This window comes from Acanthopagrus latus, chromosome 14, assembly GCF_904848185.1.
Source record: "Acanthopagrus latus isolate v.2019 chromosome 14, fAcaLat1.1, whole genome shotgun sequence".
Lineage (NCBI taxonomy): Eukaryota > Metazoa > Chordata > Actinopteri > Spariformes > Sparidae > Acanthopagrus > Acanthopagrus latus.
In genome coordinates, this window is record NC_051052.1 from 16272026 (window position 1) to 16288387 (window position 16362).

The 16362-nt window shown below is 42.3% G+C and overlaps 1 protein-coding gene across 12 annotated transcripts in view; it reads right to left on the reverse strand.

Annotated features, from left to right (window-relative positions):
• Positions 1-16362, reverse strand: part of magi2a (membrane associated guanylate kinase, WW and PDZ domain containing 2a) — a 266178-nt gene that overhangs the window by 18454 nt on the left and 231362 nt on the right. For 8 of the 12 annotated variants that reach the window (XM_037122094.1, XM_037122093.1, XM_037122090.1 and 5 more), the window contains 5 exons: positions 9920-9951; positions 6178-6385; positions 2775-2816; positions 1759-1874; positions 1266-1455 (listed from right to left, as the gene is read on the reverse strand). In XM_037122094.1, the coding sequence (XP_036977989.1) occupies positions 1266-1455; positions 1759-1874; positions 2775-2816; positions 6178-6385; positions 9920-9951 (588 nt within the window). The remainder of the gene's footprint in view (positions 1-1265; positions 1456-1758; positions 1875-2774; positions 2817-6177; positions 6386-9919; positions 9952-16362) is intronic. The other 4 variants (XM_037122091.1, XM_037122101.1, XM_037122100.1 and 1 more) reach the window with 2 other exon arrangements.

Below are 16362 nucleotides of genomic sequence, written 5' to 3' on the forward strand. Positions count from 1 at the left end.
ACGGGAATCATGGGAGAGAGAGAGAGAGACAGGAGAGAAAGAACGAGGACGGACAGAGATGTGAGTTTTAAGCTTGTTGGATCAATTCACTTTATAAAAACAGCGTCCTAAAGCTGCTCTGTGCAGGATTAACTACATTTAAAGTCCAACAAAAATTACGTTTTTCAGAGAGCAAGCTTCAACCACTGAACATTTAAAGGGTTAGTCTGACTATGATTTGTATTTTCCTAATCATGTATAAATGTGTTAGTTTGTCTGCTGCATTCAGCAACTTCTGACGGTTTAGAACAGCTCATAAATATTTCATTTTTGTGCAAATCTAACTCAATCACACCTGGACACTGTAGCTTTGAGTAAACTCCGGCTTCAGCACTATTTACTCCAGCAGGAGTAAGTAGTGCATTTACTGGGGACTATTTACAGCTATGGATTATTACACATTTTGTGCTCTGGTGAGTGTTTACAGCAGCAGGACGGCGTCTGTGGCCTTAATTCAAAATGGACTTCACTGTGTGTGAAAGATAATGAAAGAACGCGCTGCCCGGTGGAACAGTGTGGCCCCTTGATGCGTTTTTAAATAGTTTTTGGACAAAAGCTGCTAATAAACAGACATTACATTTCACACATTCAGTGCTGGTTTCGGTCTCTTTTATGAAAAATAAATATAATATTACAGGTCTTATCATTTAAGAGGAAATGTGTACCAATTTTTGTTGAAAACCTTCAAAAATTAACTAACTTTGTTAACAGAATGTGAATAAAAGGACAGTTTTGACGTCATTTCTCTGTCTTGTGTTGCAGAGATGATGACTGACCTTTTCAAATAAAATGTCTTAACTTTAGCATTTTATAATATTCGACATTTATGTAAATTTCGTGTCATTATTACCATATGAATTGTCGAGTAATGGGCAAAAATGAGTTTTGTGAAGTCACTGTGAGCTTTGACCACCAAATACTAATCAGAATTTGAAGAAATTCCCTCGAGGTATTCTTGAGATATCTCGTTCACAAGAATGGGACAGATGTACGACCTTTGAACACCAAAACCTGAAAACATAATGTCGTCAGCCACGGCAACTACCACCGCAGAGTCATAAAAATAGAGAAAAGCACCACATTGTTACATCTGAGAATCTAGAAGATGTAAATATTTGGTCTTAAATAAAATATAAAACATCTAATCTTGAGGAAACATCTGTGTAATCTCACAATAATGCTGCACACAAAACACCTGCAGGTCAACCTCATCAACGTGTCCTCACCTGGCTGTACCCTCCTCCTGATGACCAGATTCACCTGGCCGTTTCTTGCTGCCCCGTGCATCAAGTCGATCACGTATCTGTGTGGCTTCCCCACCACTGGGATCCCATCCACAAACAGCAGCTCATCACCGGGCCGCAAGCGTCCGTCTAGGTCGGCTGGACTCTTCTCGATGATCGCGCCGATCAAGATCTGTTATCACATGTAGACTGTTACAAACAGGAAGTGGAGGACCAAACAAGTGGCTTCAGATGCTGAACTGTGAGTGTCACATGCAGTGTTTGTTAAGGTGGTTGTTATACTGACACACAAATAGCTCAATGGGGTGACTGAAATGTTGTTTTTTGTTACTTTAACAGACAGCAAAGGACACAAAAGGCAGCCAGAGCCAGCACTCTCTCAGGGGTCAAAGGTCAGGGTTAGGTGTACACAGTGTGTGTGTAGTAGGTTAGAGAGGAGAAAATGACAGGGTTCCACGCCCATCGCCATACGAGCCTTCTCACGCGTCTCCGGACTCACAGGCTGCCCAGCCTCGTCCCCGCCCAGTACCCGGAAACCGAAGCCGGACTTCTGTCTGCGCAGGTGCACCTCGATGTCCTGGTACTCCGGTCCTGAGACGACACCACCACAGATCGTGTCAGAGTCCAGGAAATCACAGAACATGTCCTGACCACTTGTCCTCCCTCAGCTTAAGCTTTAGCTTGTTCTTAGCTTGCTAATGATGGACAAGGCAAGACAGGACAGGTATTGAATGTCGGTGGAGGGGAGGATATAAACCTGCTTTACATGGTCAGGGAAAGTAGCAGCAGGCTAACATCAGTGTTAGCTTCTAGAAATGGGTTGATAACAATGTTAGCTTCTGTATCAAGCTTAGAACAGTCTTAGCCTCTTCAACAGGCTAGCTTCATGGTTAGCTTCTCCAACAAGCGAACATCAGTATTAGCTTCTCTTACAAGCTAACATCAATGTTAGCTTCTCCAACAAGTTTACATCAGCGATAGCCCCTTTGACAGGCTAACGCCAGTGTTAGCTTCTCCAATGGTCTTAAAATGATGTTAGCTTCAAAAACAGGCTAACTTCAGAGTTACTTTCACTAAAAGGCTAATATAGGTGTTAGCTTCTCAAAACAGATTATCATCAATGTTCATTAGGTTGCTTCTCTAACAACTTCAAGAAGCCTTGCAATCACAACATTTTGACATGTTGTGTTTATCTTGTTTTGAATTTAGGACAGCATCTATTCCATCATGACTTAGGATCTCAAACTCAGAAAACTGTCCGATAGCACAGTTCTGTGAAATATAATTCCTCTTCAAAGATAAGATGTTGTTTTTCTCTAAATCCAGTAAGAAAACATGATTTTATAAGACCAAAGTTCTTAAATGTCATCCTAAAATAAGACAAGATAGGATTTCAGGCTTTTCTGTAATGAGGCCCCTGATATCTTACATGTTTTAAGGTCATTGAGAGCTTGTTTTTTAACAGTATCCCTGCAGAGATGACGTTTTTACCTGAGGAGTCCACAGGAAAAACAGTCCTTGGCTGGCCAGGTTCTAAAAAAAAAAACAAAGGATGCAGGACGCACACGTTAACACACAGTCACCCACAAATACACACATCGTCAGTCGCCAGCATAAACACATTATCCCATAAAGGCTAGAACAAGGCAGAAAGTCCCTGCTTCAGCATTAATGTCACCGCAGAATTTCAGCATCATCCATAAAAGTCAGGAAGTGCTTACAGCGTGTAATATACCCGTCCTTTATTTACAGTGTGAGGTGGGATGCAAGCACTGATCTGCAATCAGCCGCTTCACACAACGACACAATTTTGCAAAATGAACTCAACCACAGACGAGTGGCAGCGAATGAAAAATTGATTCCAATTGTTACTGTTTTAATCACACTAAGCGCTCTGCTGGGACTCAGCAGGAATTATGGGAGAGGGAAAGATCATGACGACAGACACGAGGAGTGACACAGCTGTTACCACAGAAACCTCATGCAGTGCTTCTTTCTGTATTTATAATTTATTTTTAAAAAATAGATTTTTTCCTGATCTCTTAAAGGATGTTGTTTCTGTGTTGGCTTAAAACCATCACAGGTATTTCAGAGGGAAGCACAAACTATGTACAAATAAAAACACTGTCTCGCTAACTGCTTGTATAAGTCCATTTCTTTTGGCTTACTCTGTGTTATTTGCATGTTTATCCTTTGATTTAAATCTAAGTTAAACTGTTGTTTTACACATCCTGACACTGGTGTGAATAAGGATACTGTTTTTTTGAGTTACAATAAATCGGTAAATAAACATCAGATGATGTTCAGACCTCCCTGCTGTTCCATAAACTATAATACAATCAGAGGATCACACAAATGAGGTCAACGTCGGTTAATAACACACTCAGCTAATAAAGTACAAAAGGTATTTTGTCTTATGAAAACACGCTGTCGAGAGATTAAAACAGATGACAGGGATACACGAGGGATGCAATTTAGTATAAACTGCAAGGTTTACCTAATTTATGTGGGCTTCTCATTGGATCATTCACACAAACATTTACAGAATACAACAGTGATGCTTGCCCACACTGTACCTGATGAAGGTTGTGTAAACAGAGATGTTGCTCATAAACACACCAGCAGAAGGTCAAACAGTAATTTTGTGTCTATGATGAGAACTTCATCTGCTGATGGAGATCATGTCAAATGATACAAAGCTGCAGAACAGCTGCTCAAAGATTAGTAAAACTATTCTTCTTTCCACAGGTTTTGAAAAAACATCCATGCAGCAATCTATCGAAAAACAACCACTCCATGAAACAGGGTTGATACGATATGAAATGAAGGACGTGAGACTGACGTCAGCTCTCTCTGGTGCCTTTCTCTGCATTAGTGAGGGATCGTTTAAAGGATTTGTTAACAAAACAAAACAACAATGATTATACTCACTCTCACAATTAGGTTTTTTTTTTGTTTGCCTCGCTCTTGCTGTGAAAATCTGCCACCCAAAATATCAACAACTCTTTACAGAATCAGTGTCCTGCTATTCTGGATAACCCCCAGAAAACCCTGTTAGCATTCATTAAAATAAGTTCCACTGCAAACTGAAGTATCAGCCTCTACCACTAGAGACTGTGGGTTTAGTTTGGGTGAACTTTTAACCCAGTCCGGTTGCATAAACTCTGACATTGATATATTAAGGCTCAGAGAAGATGACGATGAACCAACATTAGCAGCTCCACCAGCAGCCCGGGGTCGTGATACTGCCAAAAAAAGGTCACAACCTGCTTCACCCACACCAGCTAGCAGAGTAAATGGAGCAGTCCTAAAAATCTGTCTGTGCCTGTTTCCCCCGCTGGGCCTCAACCGACTTCACCCCTGACCTTTACTGAGAGCGAGATGAGAGTGAATGCTACGCCATTCACTGTATCCACGGCTGAAGAGGAGGGAGGAGGGATCCAGGAAGAGGTTTGATAAGGTCTGACAGCCGTGTCCTCTTCAGTAGCAGGTGTCTTACGGAAGAATAAACACCTGTGCTCTCTATGACAACTCACGATGTCAGATTAAAGAAGACAAGAGGAACCAACAAGAAACTGCAACTCACACCGACACACACACGTAAAACAAGACTTTGTGATTTCTGCCATTAATCTAAAGGTGCAATAAGCAGGATTTGGGAGTAACAGCTAACTGCTGCTAACTGTAGCTGACTTTAGCTGGTTAGCTCAGTTAGCCGTGCCACTGTGGGCTAGCTTGTTAGCATGCTAGCTTCAGTAGACATCTCTGCAAAACAATATATAGACATCACAATCTTTATACACAATTCTGTTGACCATTTTAGTCAATTTTTGATACTTTCAACAAAAAGTCTTTCATAGAGCCCCTTTAAATAAAGCTTATTTATGATTTATGGTTATTTTTAAAATCAATTAATGCTCCAATGCTGTTTGTCAACTTGTAAGCCACTGTGGACAATTCTGAGGGGTTTTCTGGGTGACTGGAGTTTTGACAGCCTGTGCAAAGCAATTACAATTTTAAACATGGTCAGGATTGAATTTCTCTCCACTTTTAGGTCAATAAATAAAAGATTCAACAGCGTTTATTCCAGGAAATGTGGAGAAGACAATTAAACGAGGATACAATTTGGGAGACAGCTAACTCAATTAAATTAACTAATTTGAATAACAAATGAAACCATAAAAAATTCCAATTAAGTGAAAAATGTAAAGACCGACTTTTGTAAAAACATCTGCTTCTGATATCATCCAGCCCTGAATTGTAAACACCCGTACATACAAGTTTGTTCTGCCTGTGGCATTAAACTCAGGATGTATTCTGATGATATCATAACAAGATGAAATTGCTTTTCCCACATTTTACAAGTCACAGGATGGTAATATAACTGGCAACAAAGCACTGTGTTTATTATCTCTGTATATGAAGCGAACTGGCCGGACGCCAGCGTCTTGAGACTTCCAGTGAGTGAAAAGACCGAGCTGACGGGCAGGTTTTGTTTGTTTACCTGTGTGTGTTGACTTGTGTGTGTGTGTGTTGAACGAGCGAAGATCAAGCGAGATAATATGAGGAATTAGCGGCGGCAAACGCATAAATCAGCAAATCGTCTGATGAGCCTGTAAAGCCGAGGTGTTTGTGCTGAGGATTCATCAACAGATCTTTCAGTTTGATTGAAAGAGGGCAGCGCATCAGAACAAGCTTTTCAATTTTTTTTCTGTGGAGCAGCAAAACAGGACAACAAAGAAGTTGTGGGTGTTTGTGTGAGAGAGAGAGAGAGAGAGAGAGAGTGATGAATCTTCAGTACTCCACCTTCCAATCAGGAGTCCATCTTTCTTCAGTGCAAGAGAGGAGTGTTTGTCACAAAGCTAACACCTGCAGTTTCAGCACTGGTACTTACGCCTACTCTCAAAGATAGCCCTGGACTTCTCATAAAGGTCATAGGGGTCTGGTTTAGCCAGGGCTAAGACCTCGGAGGCTGAGTCTGGGACCGAGGCCCTGTGGAGATGATGGGTTGGGAAGGGGGCGCTGTGGGGGATAACGGGGGCTGAGAGGCTGGTCTGAGCAGGGCTGCCCTGGCCCTGCTGGGACTCCCACTGCTCCAGCACCTGTGAAGCACATCGGCAGGATGGGTCAGCATTTCAGTTCCACCTTTCCCACCCGTGACACTCGATTTTACCCCTGTCACCATGACAACAACAACACTAAAAAAAACTGAAGCATAGTTATGGTTTTTTGACCGTTCGCTAATCCCCAGTTTAGCACTCCTGTCAAGCTTCTGTTCTCGCAAAGCAGACATGCAGTTTATAATGAGAGTGGTGGCAGTCTAAGATTTGCTGTAAGTTCTGAACAAGTTGGTCTAATGATACAGACAAAGGAAGACAGAAAGAGTTGTCATTTATTGTTGGCTGAAAACCGGTCCTAGCTGGCCAGTCGCTATCTTCAGAAACTAATGCCAGTACTAAATGTTCATTAGCTAGTCAGTTAAAAAAGCTCAATTTCGAGAGGATTTAATAAAAAATAAAAAAGTTCCTAGCTGTTTTTCTCTGCTGAGCTGCAGCTAGCTTCACTGCTAATTCTACTGCCTAAATGCCTGTTGAAAAATATGGATTTTTAATGCTTCCAGAGGACTTTAAAGGAGCTTGTTAAAGGACCTAAGTTATGTAGCAACTTATGGCTACATACATGAAAAACTGCCATACAATTTAGACTTTTACACTAGTCACATCCTCACCAGAGAGTAGCTAATGGTTGCAGGTTTAGGCGCTAGGCACCAAGTTCGTTAGCTAAGCGGTTGCAAACTCTTTTTAACTGGCTGAATTTTTAATGACTCTTGCACATTTGTTTAAAAATGAAAAGCCTCTAAAAGGACTTAATCTATGCACATGCCGGCTACATAAATGATAAACTGTTGAATAATTGAGGCTAAAACTCTAAAATGGAAATAAAGGAGCAGTGTTACTCTTTCACTGCGGTAAGCCTGAGTATTATGGTATGCTGCAGTATTATTTAGAAGTGGTGGAAGAACTTTGACTGCAGACGTCTGAGTTGAAACTTCCCAGAACCAAATATATAGTAGCACAGAGTTGGCAATGTTACTCTGCTGATGATATTCTGAACACATAATGTTCTAATGTAACTTGAACTTGAAACCCCACATAGTAACGTAAAAAAAGTTAGCTTACACCTTGAGAAATAATGCTGGATACCTCCTGTCCGAAGTAACATCTATAGCTCCTGTTAGAGCTGATTTTTTTGTGTTTTTGGTTTTAAACAGGTGATTAAAAAAAACCTCTCGTGGCATGTGAAGAAATCAGAAGCTTGACAGGCCTTTCCTAGTTGTTGCTATGCTATGATTGGTCAATTGCCTTTCAGGGGTGGGGTTTAGCAAACGATCAATTCATGCTGGTCGACAGACACGAGGCCAGAGAGTTAGTGAGGTTAGTAGCTGAAACAAGCTTGATATAGATTGCAGTGAGTCGGAAAACACGGAGACAGAAACATTTAGAAGAATATGATAAACAGATAAATATGGTCTTATTTTGGAGGATGACAGCAAATATGGTACTTTATTATTCCCACTGGAATTTGCATAAGGTAGTACACTATATTTTATACCCGATTTTCATAGGTTTCATCCAAAAACACATTCAGAAATGTGCTGTCAAGTGTCTGAGGTGACACCGGCAGTTTTGACAACACCAGTCAGTCAGAGTGTCAGCCTTGATGTGTCAGATAAGCATGGCAGCTCAAGTCGCAGCACGACACTAAGCAGATAGCCACGATGACACGCTGACATGTCAGAAAGTGTGAGGGACGGATCCGGAGGGAATGACAAGCCTTTTTGAAACTGAGACGGTGAGACTGGCTGCATATGGCACGCTTTAATATTGAGAATTACGGGGCATCTGGTTCAAGACGTACTGAGAATAAATATCAGCTTCATAAAAAGCTCAGAGACCGAATCAAAAGTGTTTCCACTCTTTGTAGTTTTACTCGTGTCTGCCATTGATGTAAAGCATGTCTGTTGGGGGCAGGCTGCTGAGACTGGGGACCTTGTTAAGGCTGGGATTAGACTGCTGCATCCTGATCTCTCTTTTGCTCTGTCTCTGTTTGATTAAGACTGCTGAAGCGAGCACACTCTGACTATAATCTAGCTGGTCAGATGGATAGAGGACAGCGCAGGCAGACTTAGTGAATAAAGATACCTGCACGTGTTCCAGCTGTTGCCTACAGTATTAGATGGATTTGACGGACAAATCTTGATAAGCTCATTTGCAAACGAAACTCTCGGGAGCTGCAGGCTGAGCTAGACTGTAAGTCCATACGACAATTAGGCGATTCCCCCGTCCTTGCCTTATTAGTCAGATTCCTCAATATTTCATTTTCCAGAGAAGCACAAGTCTTCCTGTAACAAATGATACCCAATTAAACTGAGACTGAACTCTGGCGTGTGTGTAGGGGGGGTTCAGGAGCAGGGGGAGATGGGGCAGGTGGGGCGGGGCGGCCAACAAATGAACACTGCGGGGTGAGGAGAGAGAGACGTGAACAGACGAGACAAGAGAGGGAGGCTCAGCGTGCTGCCTGCTATTTTGTAACGTTCAAAGCTTTTTCCCTCAGAGCTCAGAATTACAATTATCCAGAGGGAGATGGAGGCGATTGATTAAAACTGAGAGAGAGAGAGACGGAGCAGAAATGAAGAACAATGACGGGGGCAAGTGTCTTAAAAAACTGCACAATGGTGTTTTGCCATGATGCTATTTGTGATCTGGGAACGAGGACAACAGGAGTCGGGGTCAGTCGCTGGTCAGAGCAGCGCCAGGAGGACGACCAGGCATGAAATGGATTACACACATAGTCGCACAAAGAGAAACAAAGAGAGACAGGCAAAGAAAAACACTCACGTGTGGGCATGTGAGTGTGACAAATACACAAAAAGACAATGTGAATCTGATCTAAAAGGATGTTTTGAGTTTCTTTTTTTTCAGAGGGCCTTGGGACAGCAGATGATACTACAGTAGAGTATTAATAGTGGCGGAGAAGGCAGAGAAGAGATACCACATGCAGGCTTGTGCTTAATGTGACAAATGGAAATAAAGGCGAGGTGGACCAGGGTGGAAATGTGGAGCTGTAAGAAAGTGCAAAAAAGGCTTTTAAAGTATCTGGAAAATGTTGTAAAATGAAGATAAAAGAGGGATGGAAATGTGTCTGAACCTTGCCAAGGCAGTTAGAACAGAGGCTCAGCGGCTCTATCGCTGTAGAATAATTCAAATGCCCTGAGTGTGGATAACCCTGATGGCACCGAGTCAGGTTATGAATTAACTCTGACTTGCAGGATCAAGAGTTTCGTAGCTTGATGAGCGGGCTACTTGACCTTTTTTTTTTTTTTTTTGCAATCCTGATACCATAAAGACGGGCTGTGAATCAAGGTGCTGTGAAAGCCTTGGACATATTGTGAAGTATCAGTAGAGTTAGTGCGGTGAAAAGATGGGTTGAGAAGTCATCTATATATCTTACAAATGTTAAAAAGGAAGATTTGAGAGTATGCACACTGCAGCCATCGGCACTAGAGAGAAAATCTGCTGTATATTAATGACTGAGAAGCAGAAATGGGGACAGTTTTAGAGGCTGGTACGTGTTACCTGCTTAGGGGTCTTCCAGGGTGAATAGTGACCTGCAATGTTGAGAGAACAAAAAATGCTTTAGACTGAAAAAAGATGGTAGAAACAGATCGTGAGATGAAAGGTTTAATTTCAGCTGTGAGAGCCGATTGCAGGGGATTTTTGTGGATAATAAAGTGAAGATAGAAAAAAACCTTATCAACAAAATACAGATAAACTAAATGAAAATAAGAACGTGACATGAATATAATGTGTTTGTGAATGGCTGAAAGAAAAGCACAGACTCGCACAGCATAAAGGCACAAAGCAGACGATGGTAAATACATTTCTATGAGGTGCTGAGGTATTGTGAAGGCAGAGAGATTAAAATAAGACCCTGGAGAAAGGCAGGGCTGAGACGCACGCTCTAATTTAATATGAGATGTCGTGATATTGAAACGATGGAGAAGAAAAAACACGACAGACGATGATCAACAGGTGTCAGAAAGGATATTCTGAAAGGCAGCGATGAATTCTTCCTTTCCAGTAGGTATTAGATTGTTTTATACGAGTCTACATTTATGTTTTTTTGGGGGGATTTTAGGAGAATCTACAATGAGGAAAATGTTCATTAAAGCTGCATTAAAGCCTATACATTCATTTATTTGTGGCCACAATATCAAATTTGGCTGCCATGTATCGATTTCCTTTCAGAAAAATCTGTCCCTCTCACATAAACATTGCATAGTGTTTCCCACACATAAACTTTACTTGGCTGGCCGTCCACATTTATTAACGGCCACTTAAGTATATTTAGTGACCCATTTTAGCATTTCTTATTTTCATTTTTATCTGAAAGGATGTAAACACAAAACTACGGTGGAGAATTAAGTATAGTTAAAATACTGAATTGAGAAATAACCTACAAACAACAGCGACACAAAATCTTCAACAGACACGTCGTTAAGTGACATCATTTGAGCCAAATCATCAGACAACCCACTGGAGAACCTCTATCAGTTGATACAGTGAACACTTGCCTGCAACATTAGCATTCATTTGTTGTGTTTGTAGGCACCTGATGTGTTACTGTCTTTTTGCTCTGTTTTTGGTGTCCACCACCAAATGTCTGCCTCTTTAGCTGCTACTATGAACTACGTTCACCTGTTAATTAGTAACTTTGTCCGTCTGCTGTTTGATATTGAGTACTAACATTACATTGGGGACAGATGAGACTGAATCAAAACAGTAAAATGAACGTAATCATGTGAACCATTGTTAGTTGAAAAAATATTTATCAAAGCTTTTTAGTGCAACAAAAAAACCTTCCATCTATCTTTAACTAAAATCTCATCAAATATCAGCGATTACAGGACTGTTTTCTTTTCTCATTCTGAAAAGGGGCTTTTATGAGTCCACAGTTCTGTCGGGGGGCCTCGGCAGTGACATTGAAAAGGCAGTGGGATTTCAGAATGCTTCACTTAAGTGGGTTCAGGATGACTGCCTCGCACAATAAAGTGTTTTCAGTTTGTAAGGTAGTGCAGAAAGGTAAAGGCCACATGTTTTCCTTTGACTTCCCCATTCATCTTGTTTTGACCTTTAGAAAGGTATGCCACGCAGTTTTGCTATTTGTTCAAGCACAACACCCAGAAATCTATCTTGGATGATGAAAGAAAACAATCAGTGAAAAGCAAAACATAAGTAATGAAACATACTGTATGCTCCATCACTTAAAAAAAAAAAAAAAAAAAAAAAAAAAGATGCATGCTCCATCTTCCTGATTTACTTCCTGTCCTTCTTGTCTTTCAAGTGCTGCCATACTCTCCCATCTGGGATGCTACAGGCATATGCAAATGGTGCGATAAAGTTACGAGGGGACAGCTTGAATGATGCCATCAGCCTTCCCCGTCTTGGCCTGGCGAGGCTCCAGTCACACTGTAAAACATTTGTTTCACTGGAATGGTGACAAGATGTAAAATCATCAAAAGCTGCACAAAGAATGTCAGAATAAGAAAATATAGAAACAGAAGCCGCTTTTATAAAACTCAATACCGTTTTCACTCTCAATGCACCTGGGGATATTTTGCTAGCACCAAACAAGAAAGAATATTTAGAAAAACTATGCTAACATCAAAGAAAGAGCAGATTTTTTTTTTCTTTTTCTTGCCAAAGAAGCTCAACCAATGGACGGCTTTCCCTCCAGAACACCTACATCTGACTGAGTGCAAAGGACACGGCGAACAAAGAGAGAGAGAGCATTTCCTCAGAGTGGGTGACTGAGCCTGAGCTGAGCTGGACGGACAGAATAGAGGGGCACTACCAGGCAACAGTGACTGAGGTGCTCCACAGGGTAGAGTCGCTGCTCACTCAGGCGCACCAGACATTCAGTTGGACGGGGGTGTCAGCGTGCCCCGTGGCTAAAAGTTGAGAAGGGCTGAGAGACCGGGACAAAGACTGGGAGAACGAGAGCGAGAGAGTGAACGGAGCTGTCCGTGGTGCTGAAAGCCTTTAGACTGAGCGCTAACCAGTCCTGTCAGCTCGGCTGCTGGAAACTACATGAACTGTGGTGTCAAACTTGCACCTCGGTTCTAAGCTAACCGGTGTGCTGTCCCTCTGTGAGCTCCCCATTTGTGGCAGTGTAAAAGCAGGATATCTCAGTTATTCATCCTCCATAACGAGAGGGGAAACGTCCCTAAATCCCCGCCCCCCTTCTCAGCCCCCTGGCACGGCTTCAGATGGTGGAAGTTGTGCCTTGTTTTCCCTTTCTGGCCAAAACGGCAATTAAAAAGTTCTGAACTGGGAAGTGTTTCCAAGGAGCCTTTTTTCCCCACTCCAAGGGTGCTGAGTCGTCTACTTCCTCCAGCGATAATAGGGCCTTTTTGATCAGACTCAGTGCCAGCGAATCACACAGGGAAACTGCGGGGAAAAGGTTCATGTAGAACGATTGTGTGTTCATGGATATGTAGTTTGCAAAAGTACAAAATCTATCTTCAATTATTCACGTTAATGTGATGCATTGCATTAGTTCAAGATTAAAGAATTAAGTTGTAAAAATATTCATGTTTTCTCATTATCATATTCATCCCAAGTTTGTTTAAAGCCACCTGTGACTAGAATTTAGTCAAATATGAATAAATCAAAACACTGTGTGGGCGCCATGTTAAACGAAAACCGCTGAAGGTGGACACACATCCGACCACTTAACACACATAACGCCACATTTTTCCACCCACAAAAAAAACACAGATCTCTCTTTAATTGCACAACGAGAGGCTAATACTAGCCCTTCAATTATTTAAATGAGCCTGTGATGACACTACAATGGGTTGCAGCGTGTGTGAATCTTTCAGCCCTTTATGAATATGTATCTCCTTCTCACGGGCAAGGCTGGCGGCGTCATATTAACATCCGCTGCAGAAAACTGATTCTGTCTACCTCCATTCAGATGTCCGCGCTGTGTTCTTGAAAAAAACAGCTGTCTGTGTGCAAAACAAAAATTATTTGAGAGATGCACGGTTGAATATGCATGATATTAAGGCTCAAAACAGCACAATTTATTTAACCACGCTCGTGCAATCACTGGGTAATCACTCCATCTCATTAAAACTCAGACAGGAGCGCTTGATTTGTTTAAGAGGCACCGGTGTTCGTAATTCTTCTCCCCCCACACAGAGGGAGGAGATGTTGAGCAAACTTTTGCATCTATGATCTAATTTTGACACATAAGACTACACTCCATCAGCTTCGTTTAACCCTTTCTGCTCTGATCTAACCTCTCACTTGGCTCTCTTCCAGAGGCCGACTGGACGGGATATTGATCCCTGGCGGGCAGCTCCCTCTGGGTCTGGAGCTGGTGGGGACAGAGCTGTAAGTGTGAACATGGCCGACAGTCTGTGTTCTCCTGGCAGAGAGCCGAAGTCATCACTCCTCGGCTCTCTCCTCCCTTTCCCTTCCTCTCCTTTGTTTCCAACTTCGTGCTCACACACATCCAATGAATCACTGTCTAGTTACACACCGATTCCCTTGGAGGCAGGAGGAGGCTCAGTGAATCAAACCCTCCTTCTTTTCTTTGTCTACAAAGCGGACCTTCGGCATGATCCTCAGAGCGGCCCTGGGGTCATTCGTGCGCACACGACCAATCTCAGGTGAAAGGTCAAACCAGACAGCTGAGTCATAATGTGCAATTTACCCAGGGTGCTACTAGGAAGAGGGGTTTATGTAAGCGTGCGTGGGCGTGTGTGCAGAAGGATGCCTTGGGATGTGTGCGTATAAGACGAGGAAAGAGTGTGCCTGTTTGGCATGTAGGTGTGCGTGCAAACCTGTGTGAATCAAACCATGTGGCTCGGCGTTTGTGTGTGAGCGCGTGTGGGCGTGTGGCAGCGAGGGGGGAATGCGGCAAGTTGGAGGAAGCAAAACGGGCGAGCGTACATGTGAACGAGCTGAAAAAGTCTCTGCTGCTAATTACAGCCTCGCGCCTCTGCTGGTGTGGCAACGAGGACACAGCCTGTTAATGGTCCAGATAGCCGCTAATGAGGCTGTCTGCCATGCACACACACGCACGCACTGGCACACACACACAAATAGGCACAATAATTACGGGTGATGAGAGCCCATTTGTTGGGCGAAAATCGACTCTGGAGTCAAAGTGAAAATTTAAGGGATGGCTAAATATCATAACTATATTACGAGCGTGGGCTTTTTCAAGGTGATGGGGCTTAATTGACTGGATGGTTTGATCATAAATGGCTCCATATTTAGCTCTGATGTCTCCCTTTGATGGGGAGTTTTTCGTGAGCGTTGTGACACGTGGCGGTGGGAATGTTAAAGTAAAAGTAAGCCATGTTCCCCTGTTACTGAAATAGATCATGAATAATGGTATTTTAGAGTGTGTTATTTCCTGGTAAACAATAACAACCCTTCCTGCACTTTGACGTTTTCTCAACTTTTGTATGACGTGTTTTTGGGGTTGGGTTTCATTGATTACAGGACAAAAATACACATTTTCTTTACTATGACTTTATTTGATGATTTGGGGAAACAAAGTGGCAATTCATTCTGATTATTAGGCTAAGTGTAATTATTTCAGCGCTGAAATAATGAGTTGATTACTTCACTAGCTGTCTGACATTATTGTGAACAGGAGGAAGATTTTATTTTTCAGCTTTCGAACTCAGCCAACAATCTTCTTGTACAACAAACTCTGAGGCTTCTGCTCTATTTGCACTGAAACTGTCTCGTGAAAAGAGCAAATCTCCAGTTTTCTGTCTGCACTCTGACGCAGTGATGAAGAATGTGAGAAAACTGCCACTTTTCCCCATGATTGTCTCTTTTGTTCATGATGATTATACCTACTGCATGTCTCTAAATGATAGTGGTAATGACTTGTTGATGCTAAAAAGCTACATGTACTCGTTGGATTGTAATTCCACAAATGTGTGGGAGGGGAGGCGTTCGTGCTTGTCTGTGTGTTTGTGTTCTCCCTTGGACCAGATAGTGAGAGGTGGTAGGTCTGTCCGCAGGATAAACATGCAGTCGTTCCAACAAAATTCAGTCATGCAGAAATATGCACCGTCACACTCTTTTAAACTTTAGTCAGCTCCCGGCGCTTCTCCGGCCCCCTGCTTCAGATTGTGTTTTTGGTAAAAGTGATGAGCTGTTTGCTCGTCCCTGAACTGGCAAACATTTGGAGAGAGGCAGGAGCGTAACAGTTGTTTGGTGACGGATATCAGTCGGTTGACTCTTTCTCTCTACTACACCAGCTAGTGGCACAAGTCCTTAACGAGAGAAACAGCCAGTTCTATTAGATTGTGTGGCTGGTGTCCAGTAGTCCAAACGAGCGGGCCAAATTGTAGTGTGTTAAGAGGTGGAACATCATTCCAGCAGCATGGTGACAGTTTTATTAGGATGGGTAATAGCTTGGCTGAACGCTTGGAGATGGCCTTTCTGAGAGAATGAGCTGCAACTCAAATCTCACGGTCTGGCGCATTTATGTTGCTGATAATTGAGTGCAGAAACACAAATATTCATCAAATATGTCATGATATGAAAGTAATAGATTTTGGTATCAGGGTACAGTCAGTCAGCAGACAGGACAGAGCAACCTAAAATACATAAATAAGATGTCTCGGACACTTTGCAGCTCAGATATCATGAAATAAAAGTGACCAACAACAATTTTTTACTGTAGATTTACTTTCAAAACTATCACTGTGGGCCAAAACTTTACTGAGATGGACTTCACTGGAAACCAACACATTCAAGACATTAATCCAAATCCTGCTGAGAGTGAATATCAATGAGGCTGCTGGTACAGATGATAATGTGCCAATAACATCAGCTCTCACACCCAGTCCTGATGAAGAAAAGACAACTTCCCAACAGATCCATTGATGGTGCCATATGCACTGCCCTACACTCAGGCCACAAAACATGGATGAAAATGTCTCCACAGCTCCTTGAAAAAACACCTGGCTTTGTCTGCATAA